This window comes from Ochotona curzoniae, unplaced genomic scaffold (genome assembly GCF_017591425.1).
Source record: "Ochotona curzoniae isolate NIBS_2020 unplaced genomic scaffold, NIBS_Ocur_1.0 contig_2457, whole genome shotgun sequence".
Lineage (NCBI taxonomy): Eukaryota > Metazoa > Chordata > Mammalia > Lagomorpha > Ochotonidae > Ochotona > Ochotona curzoniae.
In genome coordinates, this window is record NW_024465464.1 from 619,762 (window position 1) to 643,266 (window position 23,505).

General features: G+C 48.0%; 1 protein-coding gene across 1 annotated transcript in view; it reads right to left on the minus strand.

Moving 5' to 3' along the window:
* The window catches only part of LOC121152481 (cat eye syndrome critical region protein 2), a 95,828-nt gene that overhangs the window by 35,899 nt on the left and 36,424 nt on the right, over positions 1-23,505 (minus strand). Inside the window, 1 exon segment of the mRNA XM_040974562.1 lies at positions 1,618-1,712. Coding sequence (XP_040830496.1) covers positions 1,618-1,712 — 95 coding nt within the window.

Sequence of the window (23,505 nt, forward strand, 5' to 3'; positions counted from 1 at the left end):
GCCTTTCATTTGGGGAGTGAACCACTAGATGGAAGACTTCATCCTCTGTGTAAATCTTGCCTTTCAAAGGGGGGAAAAAAAAATCAAGCACTGGACTTGAGCGTGACAATAGTGCTTAAAGACGCCGCCTGCCATGCTGCCATCCCATATGGGCACTGGTTTGAGTTCCAGCAGCTGCACTTTCGATCCGGCTCCCTGGTATTAGAGCTGCAATGGCAGTGCAGGGTGGCCCGCCTTCTCAGGGCTCTGCACGGAGCGCCTGCTGCTGGCTTCACACTGGGGCGGCACTGGCTACTAGCCATTCAAGGAGTAAACCAACCAACAGGCGCCGAGGCTTCTTTCTCTGTCTCTCCCTTTTTACCTTTCAGATAACAAATGCGGATGCGGACAACAAGACCACAATAAATTTAGTGTGTTTTTCAACAGAAGTCGAATCCTAACATCCTATTACGGATACTGCAGCCAGCTCAAAAAAGGACTGGAGATATTGATCTTAAGATCAGACTTCCTACTGAGTATTTAATTTAATGAAGTAATAAAGAAGCATACATCAGAATGTCCATTCACTTCTATGTGAATAGCAGTTACAGAGAAACAGAGACCTTCTATCTGTTGGTTCACACTCTACAAGGCTGCAAGGGCAGACCTGGGCTGGATTAGAACTCCAGCCATTCCCTCCAAAGCAGCAGCTAGTCTGGTAAGGCACGGGAAGGAAAAGGCCCCAGTGACCTCAGTGTGAGAATTCACTGAGCTGTATGTGTCATTAAGAAATGTGCTCCTTCTGTATGTGTGTGTTACAAAGGTTTCAAGATGACAGTGTCACAGCTGGTACCTTGATCATAGCTGTATAAAGCAATCTGAGCTAGACCTATACAAACTGTAAGATAAATACATTTTGGAGTAAATGACTAAATGTGTGAGTTGGAGGCATGGCATTTAGGTTTTCTCTAAGACTATCACATTGGGTCATCTAAAAGTCTTATTAGAGTGGGTATTGTGGCATAGCAGGCTAAATCACCGCCCACAGTGTCACCTCCCCAACCTTCTCCCATGCCTCAACTCATCCTCACTCCAATCAGTGGTTCTCATGGGCGTGCTTCCTTGTCAATCTCAAAAAATAAGAAAAAATTGGCTTTGTGGTTATATTCTGTATAGACATAGCAAAGAGGGGCACAGTAGGATAAACCTGTTAAGGCAGTTTTATAGAAAGAGGGAGCGATGAAGATGGTCCCAGCTGCTGGTTCACTCCCTAAGAAGCTGTAACAACCGGAGCTGAGGTGATCTGAAACCAGGAGCTTGGAGCTTCTTCCAGGTTTCCTATGCGAGTGCAGGGTCCCAAGGCTGTGGGCCGTCCTCAGCTGCTTTCCCAGGTCACAAACAGGGAGTTGCATGCGAAATGGGGCATCCAGGACATGAACCGGTGCGCATATGGGATCCTGGCTTGTGCAAGGCAAGGATTTGGCCAATGAGCCATCGCATCAGGGGGCCCTGGGAATTCATCTATACTCAGTCTACACAGTTATACCTTGGCTAACAATTGGCTCTGGCGTGTTACAGGAGAAAGCAAACAGCACTGTGATGGCTTAGTTAGATCCCTGTGCAAGAAATCCTACTCACGTGATATCCCTTCGCTGATAGCAGCCTTGAAGCAGACAGGCAATCAGGTCACTGATAAACTCCACATCATCTCGGTGAAGAGCGGCTTCTAACTCCTGGGGATGAGAAGGGAGACGGAGATTGAGAACATTCCCGGGGATTTCTTTACACAGCACCACAGCAGTCGCAAGGAAATGCCTCCAGCAAGCGCTTGTGACCCACACCCTTCCTCCCATACACTGCTTGAAGAGCACCTGAAGTTCCAGCTTCTGCTTTTCCCTTGGAATTTACTTGCCCCAATGATTCTTATCCAGCCTGTCTCCCTTGACTTGCACAGAAGAAACACATGCACTGCTTTTAAATAAATCAAGGTTAGTTACATAATCGAAGAGTAAGTTTGCACAATTAAGCTATAACATTTTATTTTAACGACAAGAGAATAAAGAAACGATTATGTATATGTAATTGACTATAGTGCATTTTTCACTTATCTAATAATTTCAATAAAACTGTCCGTATCTGCAGTAGTATTAATAACAGCCACTCAGCCTTGACTTAAACAGCACCGATGGTAGGTGCTGTGGCAATTTCCGCTTTGTGGACACACTTGCCACATGACTTGATACTAGCAGACTTTAAGAAATAACACCAATATTTGGAGAGAAAGGAGTCCATGTTAATGGTGTAATTCTATGTGAGATGGATTTGCTTTGCTTGGGATTTGGTCAGTCAGTAAAGTACTCAAAACTGAAATTAGCTGAAGGATGCTACTGCGTCCTTTCTCCCCTTCGCACACCGCCCCCCAGAAAAGTCAGGAAGATTTGAACATTTTCTGAGATAATGAATTATCTTCAGGTCATTGTCTCCTGTATGACATCCACCTGCATTCCAACCAGTCACTGCACATCCGAACGCACACCGCCTCCCAAAGCCCCACTTGTCGTTCGCCTGGAGCATAACTGTTGACTTTTACTTATAAAGAGATGTGCACAAGATGCAATTTCTCATCTCAGTGTAAAAACCCAAGCAGTCCATATTTAGTATACAAATAATAAACATTTATAAACAATTTTACAGAGACAGCCAGCCAGCCAGCCTGTCAGATGGAGACCTCTTCCAGTCACTACCTTCACACCCCCAGACCCCTGCACCTGAGAGGGCCTGGCTGGCATGTCTGCAAGCCAGGACAGCAGCTGTTCTCGCAGGTGGGTTACAGGGCCTTCACTGCCACCTTCCAGGGCGAAGGCATCAGAGAGGAGTGGCTGGGACTCAAACCAGGAACTCTGGATATGTTGGGGAGTATCCCGAGCTGTGACTTCAATGACACACCAAATGAATACAGTTTGTGAACTATTTTAACTGTTTCACTTTAATCTTTGAAATGTTCCCTCTAAAAAAGATAGCACAGTGCGCTAGTCCTCCACTTGCAGCACTAGTATCCGTATGGGCGCTGGTTCAAGGCCCTGCTGCCTGCCTCACTGCCGATCCAGTGCCCTGCTTATGGCCTGGGAAAGTAGGGGCTGGGCCCTGCACCACGTGAGAGACCTGGAAGAAGCTCCTGACTCCCAGTCTCAGATCAGCACAGCTCCAGCTGCTTCGATTCTTTGGTGAGTGAACAAGCAGATGGAAGATCTGTTTTTTCTAACTCTTTAAAGTTTAAAAAAAAAAAAAAGCCACAAGACAAAAAACTGCACATTGTTCTGGTACACAAAGAACCACAAAGCATCTGAAGCAGTACAAGCAGAAAGGTATCCTGCACTGCCTTGAGAACTCAGGCAGACCAACCTCAAAGCCAAAGACAAGGAGCCAGCTTGAAAATACTGTGCTTGCCTTCAGTGCAAACACAGACATTGTTAACACACACGTGGCAACAGTTCTCATTCTGATACCATCTCATCAATTCCTGTGCGCAGATTACCCCCTGCCCACCTCTACCTTCTAGTTAGTACTTAAAAGAAACCCTCTAACATATATTTACAGTACATTCACTCAAATATTTACAGAGCACCATTCTAAGATAATGTAGCAATTTTTAAGTACTAACACAGCTTAATCAGGAGAGAAAATGTTACAGAAAATAAGAAATGTAATCATTATATCTCCCCAAAAAGGGCCACCGGTGCTGTGAGAAGGTTGGTTTCATGAAAGTAGCTCCTAAGCTGGGCAGACTGTGACAGTGGAGGGAGAGGCGTAAGTGCAGGGAACGACATGAGCGACGGCCCACGGAGGACACTGCTGTCAGTTAACTGTTCTCAAGCTTATGTAAGTACGTAATGTGAGCCAGGACTGACAGATGCCACTCAACCCTTTCCTGGGAAGACAATGGCAATGCACTAGTTTTTGGAGGACAGTGGCCGTGTAAAGCGAATCCCAGGGGTGGAAGGTGGAATGGTGGCAGGAGCAACAGGGCAGGAAGAAGATGCTTAAGGACTTGGTGAACAAACAGAGCACAGAAAAGGAAAACTAAAATTCAAAACCAGACAAAACCAGACAAGGGAAGACCTGGGCTGCTTGTGTGTTTAAGCCTGCTCACTGGGTAAGAACTAAAGGTAACAAAATTCTTAAAGCAGAAAGTCACAGGCTATCGTGTTTGGTAGGCGTGTCAGAATTACTGAATGCGAGAGCTGCAGGACAGATCAAAGATGAAGAAACCCCGAGCCACCCACTCCCGTCCTAGTCCCCAACAGCCAATGCTCCCCATCCCAGGCGGGCGCAATACAGTCAACAACTGCAACAAGCACTCGGATCCTCTCTCCACACCCTGACGTCTACCATTTCCTTCTGTCAAACTACACTGTACTCCATGATGTGGAAAGCCATGTAGGAAGACTTCCTGGCCGAGTCACACCCCGCTGGTCTCGCATGACACATGACCAGTGCAGATCTGGCCACATCTCCAGCACAGTGAAGTGCCAGTGCAGGTTAAATCAAAGGAGCACACCGACTAGGCTGCAGCTCCCACTGGTTTATGTGAGGGCTGAGAATGTGCTGGACAGAACCAGGCTGGACTGCAAACACCCATTGGTTCCAGTGCAAATTGGGGCTGAAAACAGAATCAACCCAGCAATTGCAACCACCAGCTGATCGGGGCAATGGACTGTGCCAGGCCCTGTGCTTGCTAGAACATACAAGAATCTGGTCTGGGAACACCTCAGACGAAGTTTATTTGTGGATCCCCCCCAACGAACTGCTGGATTCAGAACCTAACCAAAAAAGACAGAAGACAGAACAAGTCAATCAACCACCTCAGCCATATGTTGGCAGTGAAATACTGGGCAAACGGAGACTCTATGATAGACTATGTCAATCAGTGGATTCTTCAGCGACCCCATTGTGCTTGGAGTGGCAAGATTGGCAGCGATTCATAACTGGTGAACTGTCAAAACCACTTGAGCAAGCATCTCAGAACATGTCCTATATCCGGGACCTGGGGTGGGTGGGAACTGGTTGGGCTTCTCCCTCAATATCCCCCTTTACCTCAGATACATGAAGGAAACAATATGGAAATGATAGTCTTACCCACTTTCCTGTAGCCCTTGAGCCTTTTTACCCTAATGAACTATGTAAAGATTGTCAAAAAAAATCAAGGGAGCACAAAAGCCCCGTGTGAGGTCACACCAACGAGGACTCTGAGGAGTGAGCCTCAGCACACACAGCACCTTACTCTTTAAATAATGATTAAGAGAACCGACTTAGTAAAACGAGCGAACAGGCAGCAGATGGCTCCATCTGCTTTCTGGCTTCCCTTTCTGCCACAACTGCTCGCAGCAGTGGCCAGTTCTCGCCGAGGCGGGCAAAAGCAGAGCGTCTTCTGTGCTGAAGCAGTGCCACGAATGGTACTTTGCTCCTTGCACGGGCTAGTGTTAACGGAAGGGTATTAGTGCTATTCAGTCGTCTGCTCTGTTAGACTGCTTATGGAAAAGAAACACGCGCTGTATTTTCTGTAGCCCCTGTTCTAACAGGATTCTTAGAATCTACCAAACAGAATATGCTTTGAATAGTCAATAAAAATAGGAACATCCCCCATCACACGCTGCGCACTAGATGTGAGACGTGTGAGTATGCTCAGGAAAGAAGGGGAGGCTACACACGGAAATCCCAAAATGGGGAAGGTCTGTTTTGTAAGAAAAATTATGTTCACTGCTGTGTACCTGGTAATTAAAATCATATCTGATGTAGAAAGAACTCAAATCTTTTCTTGACTAAAATTATGGAAACTAAATACTCATAAATCATTTTGGGGTCCAGCGCAGGGAGCCTAGAGACTAAACTGCTCGCCTTGAATATGCTGGGATTCCATACAGGCACTGATTCTAATCCCAGCAGCTCCACTTCCCATCCAGATCCCTGCTTGTGGCCTGGGAAAGCAGTCGAGGACAGCCATTCAAAATAAACAAATAAATTCTTATTAGAAAAATAGTGCAATAAATCCTGTATTAAGAACGTAAGGTCGGGCCCGGTGCGGTGGCGCAGTGGTTAAAGTCCTCGCCTTGCATGCCCGGGATCCCATATGGGCGCCGCTTCTAATCCCGGCAGCCCCGCTTCCCTTCCAGCTCCCTGCTTGTGGCCCGGGAAAGCAGTCGAGGACGGCCCAAAGCTTTGGGAACCTGCACCCGTGTGGGAGACCCGGAAGAGGCTCCTGGCTTCGGATCGGCATAGTATCGGCCATTGCGCTCACTTGGGGAGTGAATCATCGGATGGAAGATCTTCCTCTCTGTCTCTCCTCTCTGTATATCCGCCTTTCTAATGAAAAAATAATAAAAATCAATCTTTACCAAAAAAAAAAATAAAAGAACGTAAGGTCACATGGGAAAACTAGAGAAACTAAGAAAATACAAAATAAAACTGTGAGGAAGGCACGACTTGCATGAGGCTTGAAGTGTACCAGCAAGGTGAGCACTGAGAAAAAACTTGTGAAAGTTCAAGAGCAGTGTGGCCAGTGTCAAGGGCTGTCTCAGAGTGGAGCTGGACACGGCACTAACAGGTGAGGATGGATGGGAAGACAAAGTTTATTCCCTGCTGATCTTGGACAAGGTCAGATTTCTAATTCAGACATCATGTTCTGACTTCCGCTAACGGAATTGGAGGTGGAGTCCTCGGGGCAACAGCATCATGCAACAACAATGCTGGCAGCAGCTCAGGTCTCGTAACAGGTTGAAGCAGGAACCTGGGTTCGAACAGAAGCCCCAAGACCCGTACACAGATCCTGGTCAGACAGTGTCAGGGCAGAAGGCGACAGTCCTCCACAGAGTCTAGCACTGTGACAAGGGAAGGGAGTATTTTGAAAATGATCGAAAGAATGGATAAATAGTAATTTAATGTAGGAGAGACAAACATTATGACTAACAGACGTGAAAGAACCTTTGGGACTAAAATGCACTGATGACAGAATCTGCAAATCCACTTAATTCCTAATACAAGGACTCGGAATCCTATCTTTATTTCAACGCCAAACATATTCAAAGAAATAAAAAAAAAAAACTAAAGCTACTCAAAGGCACTGGATTAGTGTAGAAATATCGTTAAATCAGGCAGAGAAAGTTTAGCAAAACTTGTGGGATTTATAGAAGTCCAGACTCTAAGCTCTGAAACCTGAATGTATGGAAGAAGTATAATCCAGATATGGGATGACACGGGGGCAGAGCAGGCTAGTGGCCGGGACGTGGGCCACGTCACATGTTGACCTATTTGGGCTTGATGCTTGCCCACCTTCCTGCTCATGTTCACCGTGGAAGGTCGTAGCGATGGCTGAAGTAACTGGGTCCTTGTTCCCTGCGGGTGAGATCCAGAGTTCCAAGCTCCTGGAATTGGCCTGGCTCAGCTCCAGAAACCGGAGGCATTTGAGAAAGGAACCACTGGAGGGAGCACTCTCTCTCAAATTAAGTAAATAGGTCAAGTACAAGATTAGTTGTCACTCATGGGAGAAGTGAGTCATTTGCTCAAGTAGCTGAATGTACTGCCAAGGCCGGCACTGTAGAACAGTGGGCAAAGCCAAGGCCTGTGAGGCTGGCATCTCTGGAGTCCCGGCTTCTCCATTTGCTCTTCTTCTTTTTAAAAGATTTATTTATTTTTATTGCAAAGTCAGATATACAGAGGAGAGACAGAGGAAGATCTTCTGTCCAATGATTCACTCCCCAAGCGGCTGCAACGCCCAGAGCTGAGCCAATCCGAAGCCAGGAGCCAGGAGCTCTTCCAGGTCTCCCATATACGTGCAGGGTCCCAAAGCTTTGGGCGGTCCTTGGCTGCTTTCCCAGGTCATAAGCAGGGAGCTGGATGGGAAGTGGAGCTGCTGGGATTAGAACCGGCGACCATATGGGATTCCACCAGAGTGTGAAAGGCGAGGACGTTAGCTAGTATGCTAACGCACCGGTCCTGGCTTCTCCATTTCTTATCTTGCTCCCTGGTAAAACACCTGGGAAGAAGGCAGACACTGATCAAGTACGTGGGGCCCTGGAACTCACGCGGGAATTAACTCACAGAGTTAAGTTTCTGGTTCCGTCCAGCCCTGGCTGCTGTCAGCACTTGGGCAGGAATGAACCAGCGGATGGAAGATTTTTTTCTTTCTGCCTTTCGAATCAATCTTTTTTGAAGATTTAATTATTTTTATTGCAAAGGCAGATTTACAGAGAAGAGAGACAAAGAGAAAGGTCTGCTACCTGCTTGTTTCTTTCCAAAGTGGCCACAAAGGCTGGAGCTGAGCAGATCCAGAGCTACAGTCTGGCCCCGTTTCCCACATGGGTGCAGGGTCCCAACGCATTGGGCCATCTTCTGCTGCGTTCTCGGGCCACAAGCAGGGAACCCACCCGGGCTCCAGCGAGCATCAATAGGTGCTGGAGACTAGTCTAGTTTGGCACAACCCAGACCCAGTCCACACCTATGCCAAGGGATATGCAACCATGTCTTGCCCAGTTCACCCCTCCCCAACCCCCATTCCAGCTCTCCAACTCATCAGTAGGAGGAACGCCTTAGCTCCCTGACCAGGCCCAAACTCAGCAACAGATCTTATATGTGTCAGTGGTTGTAGCCTGGCATAGTCCATCCCCCAATCCAGCCTTTTGCATAGGAAGCTGTACCCTGGCATGGCACAGCCCTGCCTGATCAGTTCCTCTGTGCCAATTACATACCTACTGACAGGTGAAGCAGTCTTTCCCGGCCTGGTCCACCCCCAGCCGACTCACGTGCTCACTAGTGGCAGCGACAGCCCACCAGGGGAGTTACCCCACTAGGCCCACTCCCAGACCCGGATCTTACATGTGTCAGCAGGTGCCAGACCCCTGTCTGGCACAGTCTCCCCAGCCCCTCCACTGAGTTTTGGCCTTTTTCTGTGCTGGCAGATACTGCTTGCCCAATTCTTGGGTGTGCCTGTGGGCGCTGCAGCCTGGACCAGTATGGCCTTTTCCCAACCCCAGTTTCTACGAGTGTCGGCAGGATTCCATTAATGTGCCTAGTTTGGCCTGTCACTGCCCCCAGCTCTTGAGCAAGTCAGCTGGTACTGCAGTCCTGCAGGGGGGAACCACATAACCTCCACAGAATCTGCTCCCCCCCGACCAGACCTGACTGTGTCATGTGCTGGTTAGTGCACTGGTCCAGTCTAATGTGACCCATCCCCTGTTCTGACCCTTGCTCCTGGGTCTGTGGTCAAGCCTTGCCAGGCTGGCCCCCAGCCTTAGCTTCATGCATGCTGCAGAATGGTGGTCAATGCTAATTAGCCCAACTCAAGTCTCCCACCTGGCTGGGGTACACTGGTCTGATTCAGAAAGGTTCCCCGATTTTCCTCCTTAAAACTGCTTGGTCTCAGCCCCCCAAATTCAACACATCTTGCCTGTAATATACCCCCTCGGTGGTCCCCCTCGCACACATTCACACACCAGCTTCCCTGAGCAATCCACATTCCTCAGGCCTAGGAGCGCACAGCCCAGTTCTCCAGTGATGTGGTGTGCTGGCCTGGAACCGTGCCACAGACCCCATCCACCAGTACAACATTCCAGCATGCCAGCCTGGGACCCTACCCCTCTACCTGCCTGGTACCTAGGCATGTCTGTATGGGTCCCTTGGCCCACTGTAGTTGGCCCACCTACGTGTTCAAGACTCTAGCACATGTGCAAATCCCGAGGCCAGCTTTGCTGGCCCTGCTGGAAGCCTGGGTGGGGCCAAAAAGGTAGAGTTCCAGAGAGAACCATCCTCTGGGTCACCCCCTGAATGGCCACACCATGCTTCCCCAGGTGCATTAGTAGAGAAGTCAAATCAAAAGGTCCTGACTCCCGCTGAAGCAGCTGAAAGCAATGTCTGGGTGTGGACCAGGTGTGGCTGGGCTCCAACACCCAACAGTAAGAACCAGAATGGATGTGGGCAGGTTGGGCAAGGCCACTGTTCCTGCCAGGACAAGAGGTGGACAAAGTCAACCAGTGCCAAGGACCCACTGATATGTGCAAGATCTGCCACTGGGAGGAGACCCGAAAGAGCAGCCTGGGAAACTCCTGCTTCAGGATGCAGGTCCTGAAGGTGAGTGCAAGAAGCATGGCAAGGAGCAGCCCAGACCACACCAGGTTACAATACCCACTGGCATATATGTGCTCAGGTCTGGGGACAGGCCATGCTGAGCCAGTACATAATCTCCACTGGCCGACCCGAGAACCAGGACAGGGTGTAGGAGGGCCCAGGTCAGGCCGCAGCACCCACAAGCAGGAGCCGGAACTAGGGGCAGGTTGGACTGAGCCAGGCTGCACGAAGTGGTGGTAGTGGATGCTGAGGTAAGGCAGGCCATACTAGACTGGGGTCAGTGGGATCGCGGGCGCTCAGGTCGCCTGGCCCAGGTCCCTGTGCCTTCCTGTGAGGTGAGTGCTGGGTTTGTGAGCCCTGTGGGTGGGGGAACCAGTGGGGCTAAGGTCTTTAGGTTCATCTGCAAGTGGGGTGCCGGGATCGTGAGCCCTAGGGGCGGGAAATCTGGTGGGGTTCTAGTAGCCTGGCTCAGGTCCTCAGGCCTGCCTGTGTGGTGGGTGCGGAGCCCCGGCGATGGGGAAATCCAGCCAGGCTCGGGTCGCCCGGCCCAGGTCCTGGAGCCCGCATGCAAGAACATGTCCTCCTCAGTGAAAAAGGTTGAGCCGTGGCTGCAAACCCTGACACTCATGGAGAATACAGCAGCCCATTTGGTACATGGCAGAAGGAGGGCAGGACAAATTGGACAACTTCCCTAGCCAAATGGTGACAGCAATAATCTGGGTGGATGGAGACTTGAAGTTGCCCAGGTCAGCCAATGGACACTGGGAGGGCTGTCTTGCCCTTGGATCGGTGAAATCAACAGCATTTCAGAACTATCCAAACCACGTGGGCAGGACCCTCGGAACATGCACACACTGCGACCCTGGGACATTTGGGAGGCAGGGTGTGGCTTCCCCCTTTATCTGGCCACTTCCTCCAGAAACAAGAAATATCAAAATCTGGAAACAATGTCTTCACCCATTTTTCCCTAGCCCGTGATCCTTCCCACCCTGACCAACCATATAATCATTATGGGGGGGGGGGGGGGGGGAAGTAGAGCAGCCAGGACAAGAGCAAGGGGTTACACAGTGGCCTAGCCTCCAAGCCACAGCACCACCCCACAAATGACACAAATACCGAGGAATGGCATTATTTATAAGCACATTACAACCTTTCTCTTTGTCCTATGTTACTGTATTCTCATCCCTAGAATGTAGCAATTAACTCAGGCAGTAAGAACATGCATTTCAAAAATCATAATTTTTTCATACATTTTAAAACATACAGTTCTGTAATACTATATGTCATAGATCGGAATATAGGTGCAGGCCCAGCTACCCTGTGAGGCACTGAAGAGGCCGTCAGTGAACTGTCCCCTGTATCTTTGCAGAATCCAACATACGGTATCAGTACGGACCAGAACCCAGAGGGAGCTGAGCCACCCTGGAGCAGAGTTTTTCCTCAGGCACTGAAAAGGATAACACAAAACTGCTCTCACTGTGATGGAAAATTAAGGCTTAAGAATGCTACAGAGGGCCCAGTTTTTAGCCTGGTGGTCCCACTTCCCATCCAGCTCCTTGCTTGTGGGCTGGGAAAGCAACCCAGCACAGCCCAAAACTTTGGGATTCTGTTCTGCACCTATGTAGAAGACCCAGAAGAGTCTCCTGGTTCCTGGCTTCCGATCAGAACAGCTCTGGTCATTGCGGCTGTTTGGGGAGTGAATCAGTGGCTGGAAAATCTCTCCGTCTCTCCTCCTCTCTGTATATCTGACTTTCCAATAAAAACAAATAAATCTCAACAACAACAACAAAAAAGAGAATGTTGTAAAGAGGAAAATAAACAGGAAAATAACTGTTATCCCACTGAATAAAGAATCGGTTTAGTCAGTTTCCTACAACTTGTTTCAGACTGATAAAATTATGGGAAAAAAAAAAAGCCAGAGATCTGCCTCACAGTACTGTCACCCTTGTAGCTGTAAGTCATTTTTATCCATGTTAAAAGCATGTATCTCCAAGTTCCAATGATCAAACGGCAATGCCGCACCTGACACACAGGTGGTCCTGCTCCAATGGTTCGCACTGATTACTCCATCTTCCTTAACAATCAGCAAATCCTAAAACAATTAAAACAGTAAATCCTAAACAATTCAAAATCCAAAAGGCTTTGGGACAGAAGTGCAAAGTATTTAAGTATACATACGTGTACCAATTGAACTATCTGGAAATCCAAGTTATTAAAGTTTTACAACGTAAAGATTTCAACGCAGAATTAAAAAAAAAAAAAAGACTAAGATCCTCTTACAGAGCTCCACCTCAATCGCTTTTTTTCCCTTCTCACTTTCTCTCCTCCCCTTTGTATTTCCTTTTCATTGTGAACACTGAGCTGTGAGCACAGAAATGTCAACTTTGCCAGGATGCTCAGAGAAAAGGCAGCAAATCAGCCTTGGGAAGAGGGACCCGCTACTCCCGCCTCTGCCAGTCCACAGCGTAGCTGAGGGGAGGAACGGGACGGGACCCGTGTGCAGCTGGCGTCACAGCTCATTAAGGGAGAAGTCTGCCCAACGCTGGCCCACTGTCCCACCCTCAGACACAAGCCTCTAAGTCACACAGCGGCTGCTGGGAAAAGCACTCAGAACCGAGGGAACAGGCTCAATGCCACAGACCAAAGGAGAGGAGAAAATTCACTCTCAGAAATCCCGCATGCCTAGTAAAGTATTTCCAGATTGAAGACAGTCAAATAATGGGATGTTACTAAATTTCTGTAATAGAACCACAAAATACACTTCGCAACTATTTTTTTCTCATCTGATGTTACTAATACAACAAGTTTTGGTAAAATTTTGGTCTTAAGAGAAAAACACCCTTGTCTCCCACTCCTGAGTAGGGATTAAGACCATAGATTTGCGCTGCATTTAGAAACAATAGCACCTTTTTGTTAATTAAAGGGTAGGGAAATGCCCAAATAAAAGTCATGTTTATTGTATTTGATTTTAGGGGATTACAAATCTTTCTAATTTGCACAAGGACCAAACTATAATGCAGTATCTCAGAGATCTGGCTTCTGTATGGGACCAGAACAGAGCGCACACAAAAGAGATGCAAAGCAGGCCCTCTTGAAGGCCCATCCCAGCTGCTGCACAAGACGGAGTGCCTGCAGTGTGGGCTTAGAATGCGCACCAGCCTCCAGAAGGCACCCCTGACTTTGGCAGCTGATGCTTTCGAACTTGGTATAAATTAATTTAATCCCAAAGGCATGCCCCATGCCAATTTAGGCTGTAAAGTATAAATCAACTCAAGTGGGTATAATGGCGAGAGACCTGAAACCTGCTACATAACCCTTTCAGATGGCCCAAAGATTTATCCCAGGAGGCTGCTGTTCTGCTGTAGCCACAGAATTCCTCTCAACCTCCCGTGAAACAGATGCGTCTCCGGCTGTGGAGTGGGGAGGGATGCGGAAAGGAAACCAAGCTAGCTCCTCCCTTTAAATATGAGGGCAGTCCTAAACCATTAGGTAAAATGGATACAACTAATTTCATCAATAAATGTGGAAAAAGCAGAAAATATTACCACGGCTTTCTGAAAACGTGTAAGTAACATGCAAATTACTAAGACTGTCTCCCAAAGTGGGGAATGGGAGGGACATTCAATTCAAGGGATTTTGGCTGCAGAAAATATGCTTGATTGGAAATCCTTCCCAATCTGTTCTCTGAGGCAAGGATGATGGACAAGTAAGGCCCCTGGCAGACCATATGAAGGTTGCACTCCAGTTTCACTCCTCTGAATTTCATCATAGGGACCAGGGTTTCCAATTAGGGCATGTGTCATCTTAATGTAGGAAACCACAAGTTAAAACGCACAGTTTCCTAGAGTCGGGTGTCTTTTAAAGCTTTTTTTTGGAAAGTCAGATATACAGAGAGGAGAGACAGAGAGGAAGATCTTCTGCCCAAAGATTTACTCTCCAAGTGGCCGCAATGGCCGCAGTTGAGCAAATCTGAAGCCAGGAGCCAGGAACTTCTTCCAGGTCTCCCATGCGGGTGCAGGGTCCCAAGGTTTTGGGCTGTCCTCGACTGCTTTCCAAGGCCACAAGCAGGGAGCTGGAAGGGAAGCAGGGCCGCTGGGACTAGAACCGGCTCCCACATGGGATCCCGGCATGGGCAAGGTGAGGACTTTAGCTGCTAAACTATCACACTGGGCTCCTAGAGTCAGATTTATTCTGTCTGGTTTTGCTGCTGTTTAGAAAGGTGTCTTTAATGCAAACACCTGCATGAATTTTAAGGACAAACCCAAAAGACTTGTTAGGAGATACTGGGATGGACCACCAAGTTACAGAATCATCACAGGAGTTCACTGCGGGGTCATCTGTTTTAGGCACTGAAGAACCACTCCAGACTGTGACAGAGGGTTAAGCTGGATGAATTCGTCAGGATGTATCAACAGAGCGCATACAAGACAAAAAGCTCCACACTCCAGTCCTGGGAAGAGATAACGGGGGCAATGCCACAGGACTGATGGTGGAAAAGAACTTCAGAAGCAGAGACTAGAATTTAGACAGAGTCTAAGGAAGTTTTAAATACATTTTAATAATGTCCAAAAATATTTTTTTGAATCCCCAAATGGGCCAACAATTTGGTATTAACAGGTTGTGTCCTGTTATCCCAGTGGCTTCACTTCTGAGCCAGCTGCCCTGGCTGCGGGCATGCAAAGGCGGCAAAGGTCGGCCCCAGTTTGGGACATGGAAGACTCATTAAGAGCTTCCTGCTTCCTGGTTTTGGATCTGCCCAGCGGCGGCCATTGAGGCCATCTGCTGTACCTAGGCCTTTCAAATCAAAATAAATACATTTTTAAACCTATTTACTTATTTTTATTGGAAAGTCAGATGTACAGAGACGAAGATTTTTCCCATTCACTGGTTCACTCCCCAAGTGACCGCAAACAGCCAGAGCTCAGCCGATTTAAAGCCAAGAGCTGCTTCATGGTCTGCCATGCAGGTGCACAGTCCCAAGGCGTTGCGCCGTCTTCAACTGCTTTCCCAGGCCGCAAGAAGGGAATTAGATGGGAAGTGGGGCTGCTGGGACATGAACCAGCACCCATATGGGATCCTAGCATGTGTAAGGGAAGAACTTTTGCCATTAGGCTTCCACACCACGACCAAAATAAATATATTTTTATTAAATGGTCCTTAATAGAGTTGGGGGCCCAGTGCGATAACGTAGCAGTTAAAGGTTTCACCTTGAATGTGCCAGGATCCCATATGGTCGCCGGTTCTGACCCCTGCAGCCCTGCTCCCATCCAGCTCCCTGCCTGGGGCCTGGGAAAGCAGTCGAGGACGGCCCAAAGCCTTGGGACCCTGTACCCGCGTGGGAGACCTGGAAGAAGCTTCTGGCTTCGGATCAGCTCAATTCCAGCCGTGTGGACACTTGGGGAGTGAACCATCATCAGACAGAAGATCTTCCTCTCTGTCTCACCTCCTCTCTGTATATCTGGCTTTCCAATAAAATAAATAAATCTTTCAAAAAAAAAAAAAAAACAAGCTGTTTTTAACATCTAGGCAGTCCATCAGCATCTCCCACGTACACGGCAGCCACTCAAGTATTTCAGTCATCTTCTGCAGCTCCCCCGGGCCTCAGCAGGGAGCTAGACTGGAAGTGGAACAGTCAACAATTTCAACATGCTGTGGTAAAGCCAATGTGCTTTCTATTTTACCAAGAGAAATTAGACCTTTAACAGAGGAAGAGATCCTAACAGCTTGAAATGAGGAAAGGATATTGACAATATTTTATAAAAACCATAGTTCTTTTACAACATAACCTAATTGAATGTATATTCTTTACCCTGTTTCCAGAAACACTACCCACACCACACTGGACCTAGCAGCCTTCTCCCCCAGGGGGCCCTACCCCAGGAAGTGTCCCTGTAACTTCCAGATCTCACCTTTTGTTCAGCTTTCGTTCTATACCCCTTTGATGTCTTCAACAAGTTCTTTTATGCTTTTTAATGTTGTACTTTAAGAGCAGATAAACAAAGGACAGAAGAGAAAGATCTACCTTTCGGTTCATTCCACAAAATACCCAGGAAAAACTAGGCTGAGTCAGGCGGAGGCCAGCAGCCCAGTCGGGAACCCAATCCAGGTCTTCCACAGGGCTGGCACCACTACTTCCTCAGGGTCTGTTTCAGAAGGAAGCTGGAAGGGTCCAGAACCATGGTGAGTGGCTAAAACCTCACCACGCATATGCGGGGATCCCATATGGACACCAATTCATGTCCCGGTTGCTCCACTTCCCATCCAGCTCGCTGCCTGTGGCTGGGAAAGCCTTGGGACTCTGCACTCGTGTGGGAGACATGGAAGAAGCTCAGCTCTGGTCATTACAGCCACTTGGGGAAGGAACCAGAGGACTGAAGATCTTTCTCTCTGTCCCTCCTTCTCTCTGTAAATCTGCCTTCCTAATAAAAATAAATCTTTGGGGTGGGGGATGGGGGGTGGGGCTGGCAGCAGGAGAACCAGATATTAAATCTAAGTATCCTGATCAATACCATGACACCTGAATTGACATTCCAAACACTACAACAAACGCATTATCACTTAATAATCAAACACAATTTCTGATTTTCATCTAAAACTGCTCTGCCAAACCCAGGACCAGGGCTGTAGCGTTGTAAGCTGGACTTGTGCCTCTGGTGCTGGCATTCCATGTGGTTGCTGGTTCAAGTCCTGGCTGCTGCACTCTGGATCCAGCTTGCTTGTGGCCTGCAAGGATGGCCTGAGTCCTTGAGTCTCTGCAGTGAAGTGAGACCCTTCAGGAAGCTCCTGCCTGCTAGCCAGGATCAGCTAAGCTCCGACCTTTGCGGCTCTTTGGGGACAGAAGACGTCTTTCTCTGTGTGGCTTACTCTCTATAACTCTGCTCCACCAACTAACTTCCCCAACCATGAGTAAACCGCCTGTCCTTTCACAATTGGCTCCAGCAGGGACCCTGACTCTTATCTTTGTGTCTTTCCTTCTATCTTTGTGTCTCCTTATGAACAGCCTGTGAACCCTCTACATTTAAGTTAGAACAAATCCTTCTGTTTCAAAGTCTGCTTCAGAATGAAAAATGAAACTCATACTATGATCTTTTAAAATTTTATCAAGCTTTTATTTATTTGGAAGGCAGAGCAACAAGAGTTTTCCATATTCCCCAAATGCCTCCAACAGCCAAAGCTGAGCCAGATCAGAGCCAGATCAGAGCCAGATTGGAATTCAGGGTGCCGGTGCAGTGGCATAGCCTGCAGTACCGGTATTACCCAACTGTTCCATTTCCGATCTTCCCTAGGAAAGCAACAGAGAATGGCCTATGTCCTTAGACCCCTTCAACCATGTGAGAGACCCAGAGGAAGCTCCTGGCTCCTGGCTTCCAATTGGCTCAGCTCTGGCCATTGAGGTCATTTGGAGAGTAAACCAGCAGATGAAGCATCTTTGTCTCTCTCTCTCTGTCTTTCAAAAAAAAATAAATGAAACTTTAAATCATTCAACCCAGGTCTCCCATATGGGTGCATACATTAACGGGAAGTTATAAACAGAGAGTAAGGCTACATGTATATATGTATGTAAAACACCGCGCCCCTGTGACCCTCAGGACCTCGTATCGTCTTCTGCTGACCTCTAAGATTATTTATTACTTACTCTCATCTTGGATTATTCATTCCAACCACGTCAATCTATTGCCCGGACCCCAAATAATCCTCAAAAATGTAATCAAGGCCTTTGCATTAGTTCTGTCCATGCTGTCCAGGAGAGGGACTCTCATTTCTGTTGTTGCCCAGGGTTTATTTTTATTTGAAAGGTAGAGACAGAAGAGAAGGGAAGAGGCCTTCCACTGGCCGATTCACTGACCAAAGAGTGACAATACCCAGGGCTGTGACATGCAGAAGTCAGGAGTCAGAATCCTACATGGGGCTGAACCCCTAAGCACTTGGGGCATCCTCCAGTGTTCCCCCAGACACACCAGCAGGAAGCTAAGCAGCCAGGCCCTAATGAGAACTCCTGTATGGGATGCTGGCATCAAGGAGAGGTTTAACTCATGGTGCTACAATACTGAAGTGGGCATTTAACAAATGTCCAGCCATAATCCAAGCTCCTTAACTTCAGAACACCAAAAGAACTCTGAATTCTAGCTATTCTAAGGACAATAAGTGAAATATTGACAACACTGAAAAACAAGCAATGAGAAACATCTGAAACATTGACAAAAGTTACCTAAAATAGTTTCACAATTTTTTAGATTCATGAAAAGGGTTTTCTCCAAGAACTAAAGTCTCTAGTCACTAATGAAGCCAATGAAGGTGTCGTGAGCATGAATTAAATTTAACGCTGGGATTCGGACAGGCCATGGGAATCTATCGCTTGCTGTCTGAGCCATGCTAAACAGCACCGGATGATGAGTGAGACACCCATTTGAGATATTTAAGAAGCGGCTGGTGCTGTGGCATACTGGGGTAAGCCAGCTGGGGTGCTCACTTCCCTTACTGGAGTGTCAGCTTCAGCTCCTGCTGCTCTGCTTCGGATCCAACATCCTGCTGGTGTGCACGAAGCAGCAGGGAGATGACAGTCAAATGCTAGAGTTTCCACCTTGGCTTTGCCTCACCTAGCCCTGGCTGTTATGGTCATCTTGGGAAATGGATATGGAAATGGTCTCCCTAAATCCTGTCAAAATATTAGAGAATTCCTTTCTATCTCTGTTGTCAATGCTTCAAGATACACAGTGCTACCGCATGGATATCTGTGTGCCTCCGAAAGCCTTCTGAAGCTTAATCCCACTGAGGTGCAATTAGGAGCTGTGCCCCTCAAGGGAGTGATGAAGTCACAAGGGCTCTGCAGTCTTGCCCCGTGGGGTCAACGCCTTTGTAGAGACCAGCATGACCTGCTTCCCTCCATCTCTTCCGCCAAGAAAGGACACAAAAACATAAGTGGAACAGACCCTCATCAGTCCTTGTCCTGAACTTGCAATTGCCAGAAGTGTGTGAAATAAATTCCCATTCTTTATAAATTACCAAAGCTACAGTATTTGTTATGGCCGGAGAAATGGATAAAGAGCCTCTGTTGATCAAAACTTTCCATTTGATCTACAACTTGGTTTCCCATATCCAGTGTGAATAACTGCCTTTGCTCAAAATAATTCCTGGTCCTACCACTTCTACTCCCTACACTGCACCGATGTGAGGACGTGCTCACACTTCCTGGTTCAACATGCAAAGCCTTCCCCAGAGAACTCAGCATACCTTTCCAACACTATCCCAGATGTGGATGGAGACCAGTCAGTGAGCTGGCCACTTGTATACATCAAAACAAACAGGTATTCTTCTGTTTAATGAACCTCATTCCTTCACCCAATCCTATCAAAGGGGACACAAATAAAAACCATCTGCAAAGACTGGTTCCCAAGAAAATGCCTGGGAGAAGACTTTCTTGCTTTCTCACTGCCTGCCCCCCAGCAGACTCGACTGATTGGAGAATGCCCACTGCGTTCACCCGAGTAGATCAGTCCAGATACGGAAAGCCATGTACTTGCAGTAGGAAGGAATTTCTGGATAGTACATCTCTGGAACGGTCAGAAATTCTGAGTCCAAGTCCTGACCCCAAAGAGGAATTACAGGTGGGAGTGAGGCATATGCAGGGAACGTGCCATTCTTTTTCTGTCTGCCACAAGCACCTATCAGAATTTAATGCTTCAAAAAAGGGCTTGGAAGAGCACCAAGAAAATCTTTCCCTTTTAACATAACACAAAACTCGTAGTATTAAATTGTCCACCAGAAGCCGCTGCCTTGGATAAACTCTGAGTGCACAGACTGGGGAACAGCTGGCATGAGCACCTCTGGGAAGCAGGCAAAATGGAAATAAAAGATGGGTTTACGGCTCAAATAAGTGGGTTCTGCCACCCATGTGAGAGACCCAGTATGGAATTCCTAGTTCCTGGCCCAATCCCTTACTGTTCAGGGTCACCCGGGGAGTGAACCAGCTCTCTACCACACTCCATCAAGCAAGCAAACAAATAAATATGAAAGCAACTCTGAAACAGTAGATAAAGAAGACAGAGGCTTTTCTGGCTGCAGCAGGGAAGAGGCCACACAGATGTTGGAAATAAAGGATGCCACCGCACGGCATCGGGTCCAGAGAGAAGCAGCACCTTCCCAGCAGGCCCCACTAAACCTGTCAAGCCGCTCGACTAGCTGTCACAGAGATGAAGTGGAGCACTGGGTTAACCGGCCTCGGTGACGGACACTGGCATTCCACATGGCGCCCACATAAGTTCCAGCTGCTCCACTTAAGATCCAACTCCCTGCTAGTGTGCTAGGGGCACCAGGATGAAGCTTTGGGCTGGACCTGCATCAGCTGTTGCGGCCATTTGGGGAGGAAACCAGCAAATGGAACATTTCTCGCTCTCTCTAACTGCCTTTCAGAAAGACAGATCGAGGAATTTTTTTTTTTTTTAAGATTTATTTTTATTATTTTTTCATTGGAAAGGCGGATATACAGAGAGGAGAGACAGAGAGGAAGATCTTCCATCCGATGATTCACTCCCCAAGTGAGCGCAACGGGCCGATGCTATGCCGATCCGAAGCCAGGAGCCTCTTCCGGGTCTCCCACGCGGGTGCAGGTTCCCAAAGCCTTGGGCCATCCTCGACTGCTTTCCCAGGCCACAGGCAGGGAGCTGGAAGGGAAGCGGGGCTGCCGGGATAGAACTGGCGCCCATATGGGATCCCGGGCGTGCAAGGCGAGGACCTTTAACCACTTGCGCCACCGTGCCGGGCCCAGATCGAGGAATCTTTAAAAAAAAAAAAAAACAAAAACAAACAAACAAAAAAAAAAAGGTGAGGTCTTTTCCCAGCAAAGATAAAAGTTTACATTTGTGGAAGAGAAAGACAGAATGTGAAATATGTAACTGTAGACCATGTTGCTGAAGAATGTGATTAAACTATTAAGGCAGATTAGGATCTTAAAAGTGACAGAATCATGATTAGAATAGAACTGCTACCCAGAATGGCTATCCTGAAGCTCTGGGCTAAAATAAGAAGGCAGCAAGAGAACAGATGGGACGAGAAACTGAAACTCCACAGTCAGACACTGATACGTGTGACTACATAAATCACACTGCATCATCACAAATGTGACTACATAAATCACACACAAACAACCTTCAATCTTTCTCAAGAACGCAAAATCTCACAAGAGACTCCAAGTTACAATAGTCAAAGGTAAGGGTCTACCGGAGACACCAGACCACCTACCTTGAGATGGAAGAGGAAGTATCCAGAAAACTAGACGGCTCAGTGGGAAGGAAAGGCACGTCCTCCTAAACATGCTGGGAAACACACAATCTGTAAGTCTAGGCAGACGTAAAACTCTGCACAGAAGCAGAGACTACGGTAATAATGTTGATACTACTAAATATGCAAAAATTATTACAAAGTCAGATACACAGAGAGGAAGATCTTCCATCCAATGATTCACTCCCCAAGTGACCACAAAGGCCGGAGCTGCACCGATCCGAAGCCAGGAGCCAGGAGCCAGGAACCTCCTCCAGGTCTCCCACATGGGCAGGGTCTCAAGGCTTTGGGCCGTCCTCGACTGCTTTCCCAGGCCACAAGCAGGGAGCTGGATGGGAAGTAGAGGAGGCAGGACAGAACCAGTGCCCATATGGGATCCCGGCATGTGCCACCACGCTATCATGTGTGGACTCACTGGATATGCTATCAATATCTGTCATGAGATGAATGTGAGTCATCTCCACATTGCTGCTGTAAGAGCCACACACTTTTACCTCAAGGCCAGGACAGAACAGGCTAGCTTTCTTACTAAGCAAACAGTGTTGGGGAAAGGTGGTTACTTTGTTTTGAAGGGGATGTTTCAAAATATTTCCTGAGGATTTGAGCACTATATGGCTCACCAGGTTAAGGAAACACCTCATAAAAGGTGTCAAAATCTGGCTGCTCTGCTTCCGGTCCAACCCCTTGTTAATGTGGCCTGGGAAGCAGGGGTGGACAGAGTACCTGAGCTTTTGCCGCCCAAAGGGGAGAACCAAATGGGAATTCCTGTCTCCATCTCCATCTGCTTTCAGCCAAGATCAGCTCCACAGCCTGGCAGGAGCTGCACAGCCTGACAGGAGCTGCACAGCCTGGCAGGAGCTGCACAGCCAGGGACCAGCTCCATGGCCCGGGACCAGCTGCACAGCCCGGGTGCAGCCTACACAGAGCTGCACAGCCCGGGCCCACCTCCACAGTCTAGGAGGAGCTGCACAGCCCGGGCCCAGCTCCACAGTCAGAACCAATTCCTTCCGGTGCGATCATTTAGCGAATGAAATGGTGGATGAAAGATCTAACCCAACTTGTGTCTTTAAAATAAATAAATAGGGCCCGGCGCGGTGGCGCAAGTGGTTAAAGGTCCTCGCCTTGCACGCCCGGGATCCCATATGGGCGCCGGTTCTAATCCTGGCAGCCCCGCTTCCCTTCCAGCTCCCTGCCTGTGGCCCGGGAAAGCAGTCGAGGATGGCCCAAAGCTTTGGGACCCTGCACCTGCGTGGGAGACCCGGAAGAGGCTCCTGGCTTCGGATCGGCATAGCATCGGCCCGTTGCGCTCACTTGGGGAGTGAATCATCGGATGGAAGATCTTCCTCTCTGTCTCTCCTCTCTGTATATCCGCCTTTCCAATGAAAAAATAATAAAAATAAATAAATAAATAAATAAATAAATAAATCCAAGTAGTTACTGATAAAAAAAATTCAACTTATTTATACATTTTAAAGATATATCTGTTTGAGTGACAGAGAAAATGAGATAAAAGGAGAAAGAGGGCAAGTCATCTGCTGTTAAACTTCCCAAGCGGATGCAGGAAGGAAGTAGAAGCAGGCAGTTGCATTCTTGTCAACAGGTGGCAAAGGCCATAGGACTCAGGTCCTCTTCCAGTGTCTGCTCAAGCACATTAGTGGCAAGTTGGATCAGGAGAGTCAGGACTCACACTGGGCGGCTGCTTACCCAGGGCACCACGGTGTTGGCGGCTCAAGCATACAACAGGTGCCATATTTTTCGGAAATCACTGAATTCCAGGCAGGCCACAGGAGTACAGAGACAAAAAGTGAAGAATCAAGTGTGAGTGAATTCAGGGGAGTTGATGGAGCTGGAGCCAATGCTAGGACAGGGACAGTAATAATGCTGAGGGTGTATCTGTAGTCTTGTAAATGATATGACAGAAACAGAGATCTCTCATGCTTGCTTCACACCTCCCTGGCCAGGAACCCAAGCACCTGAGCCACAGCCAGCTGTTTCCAGCTCGCACCGTAGCAGGAAGTGCCAGTGTGAGAGGCAACACTTCTCCTGGGGACACAAATCTCAACTCAGGAATACGGTGGCAGGCTAAAACTTTCCTTCTCAGCGCCAGTATGGAAACAGGAGAAAGGGAGAAAC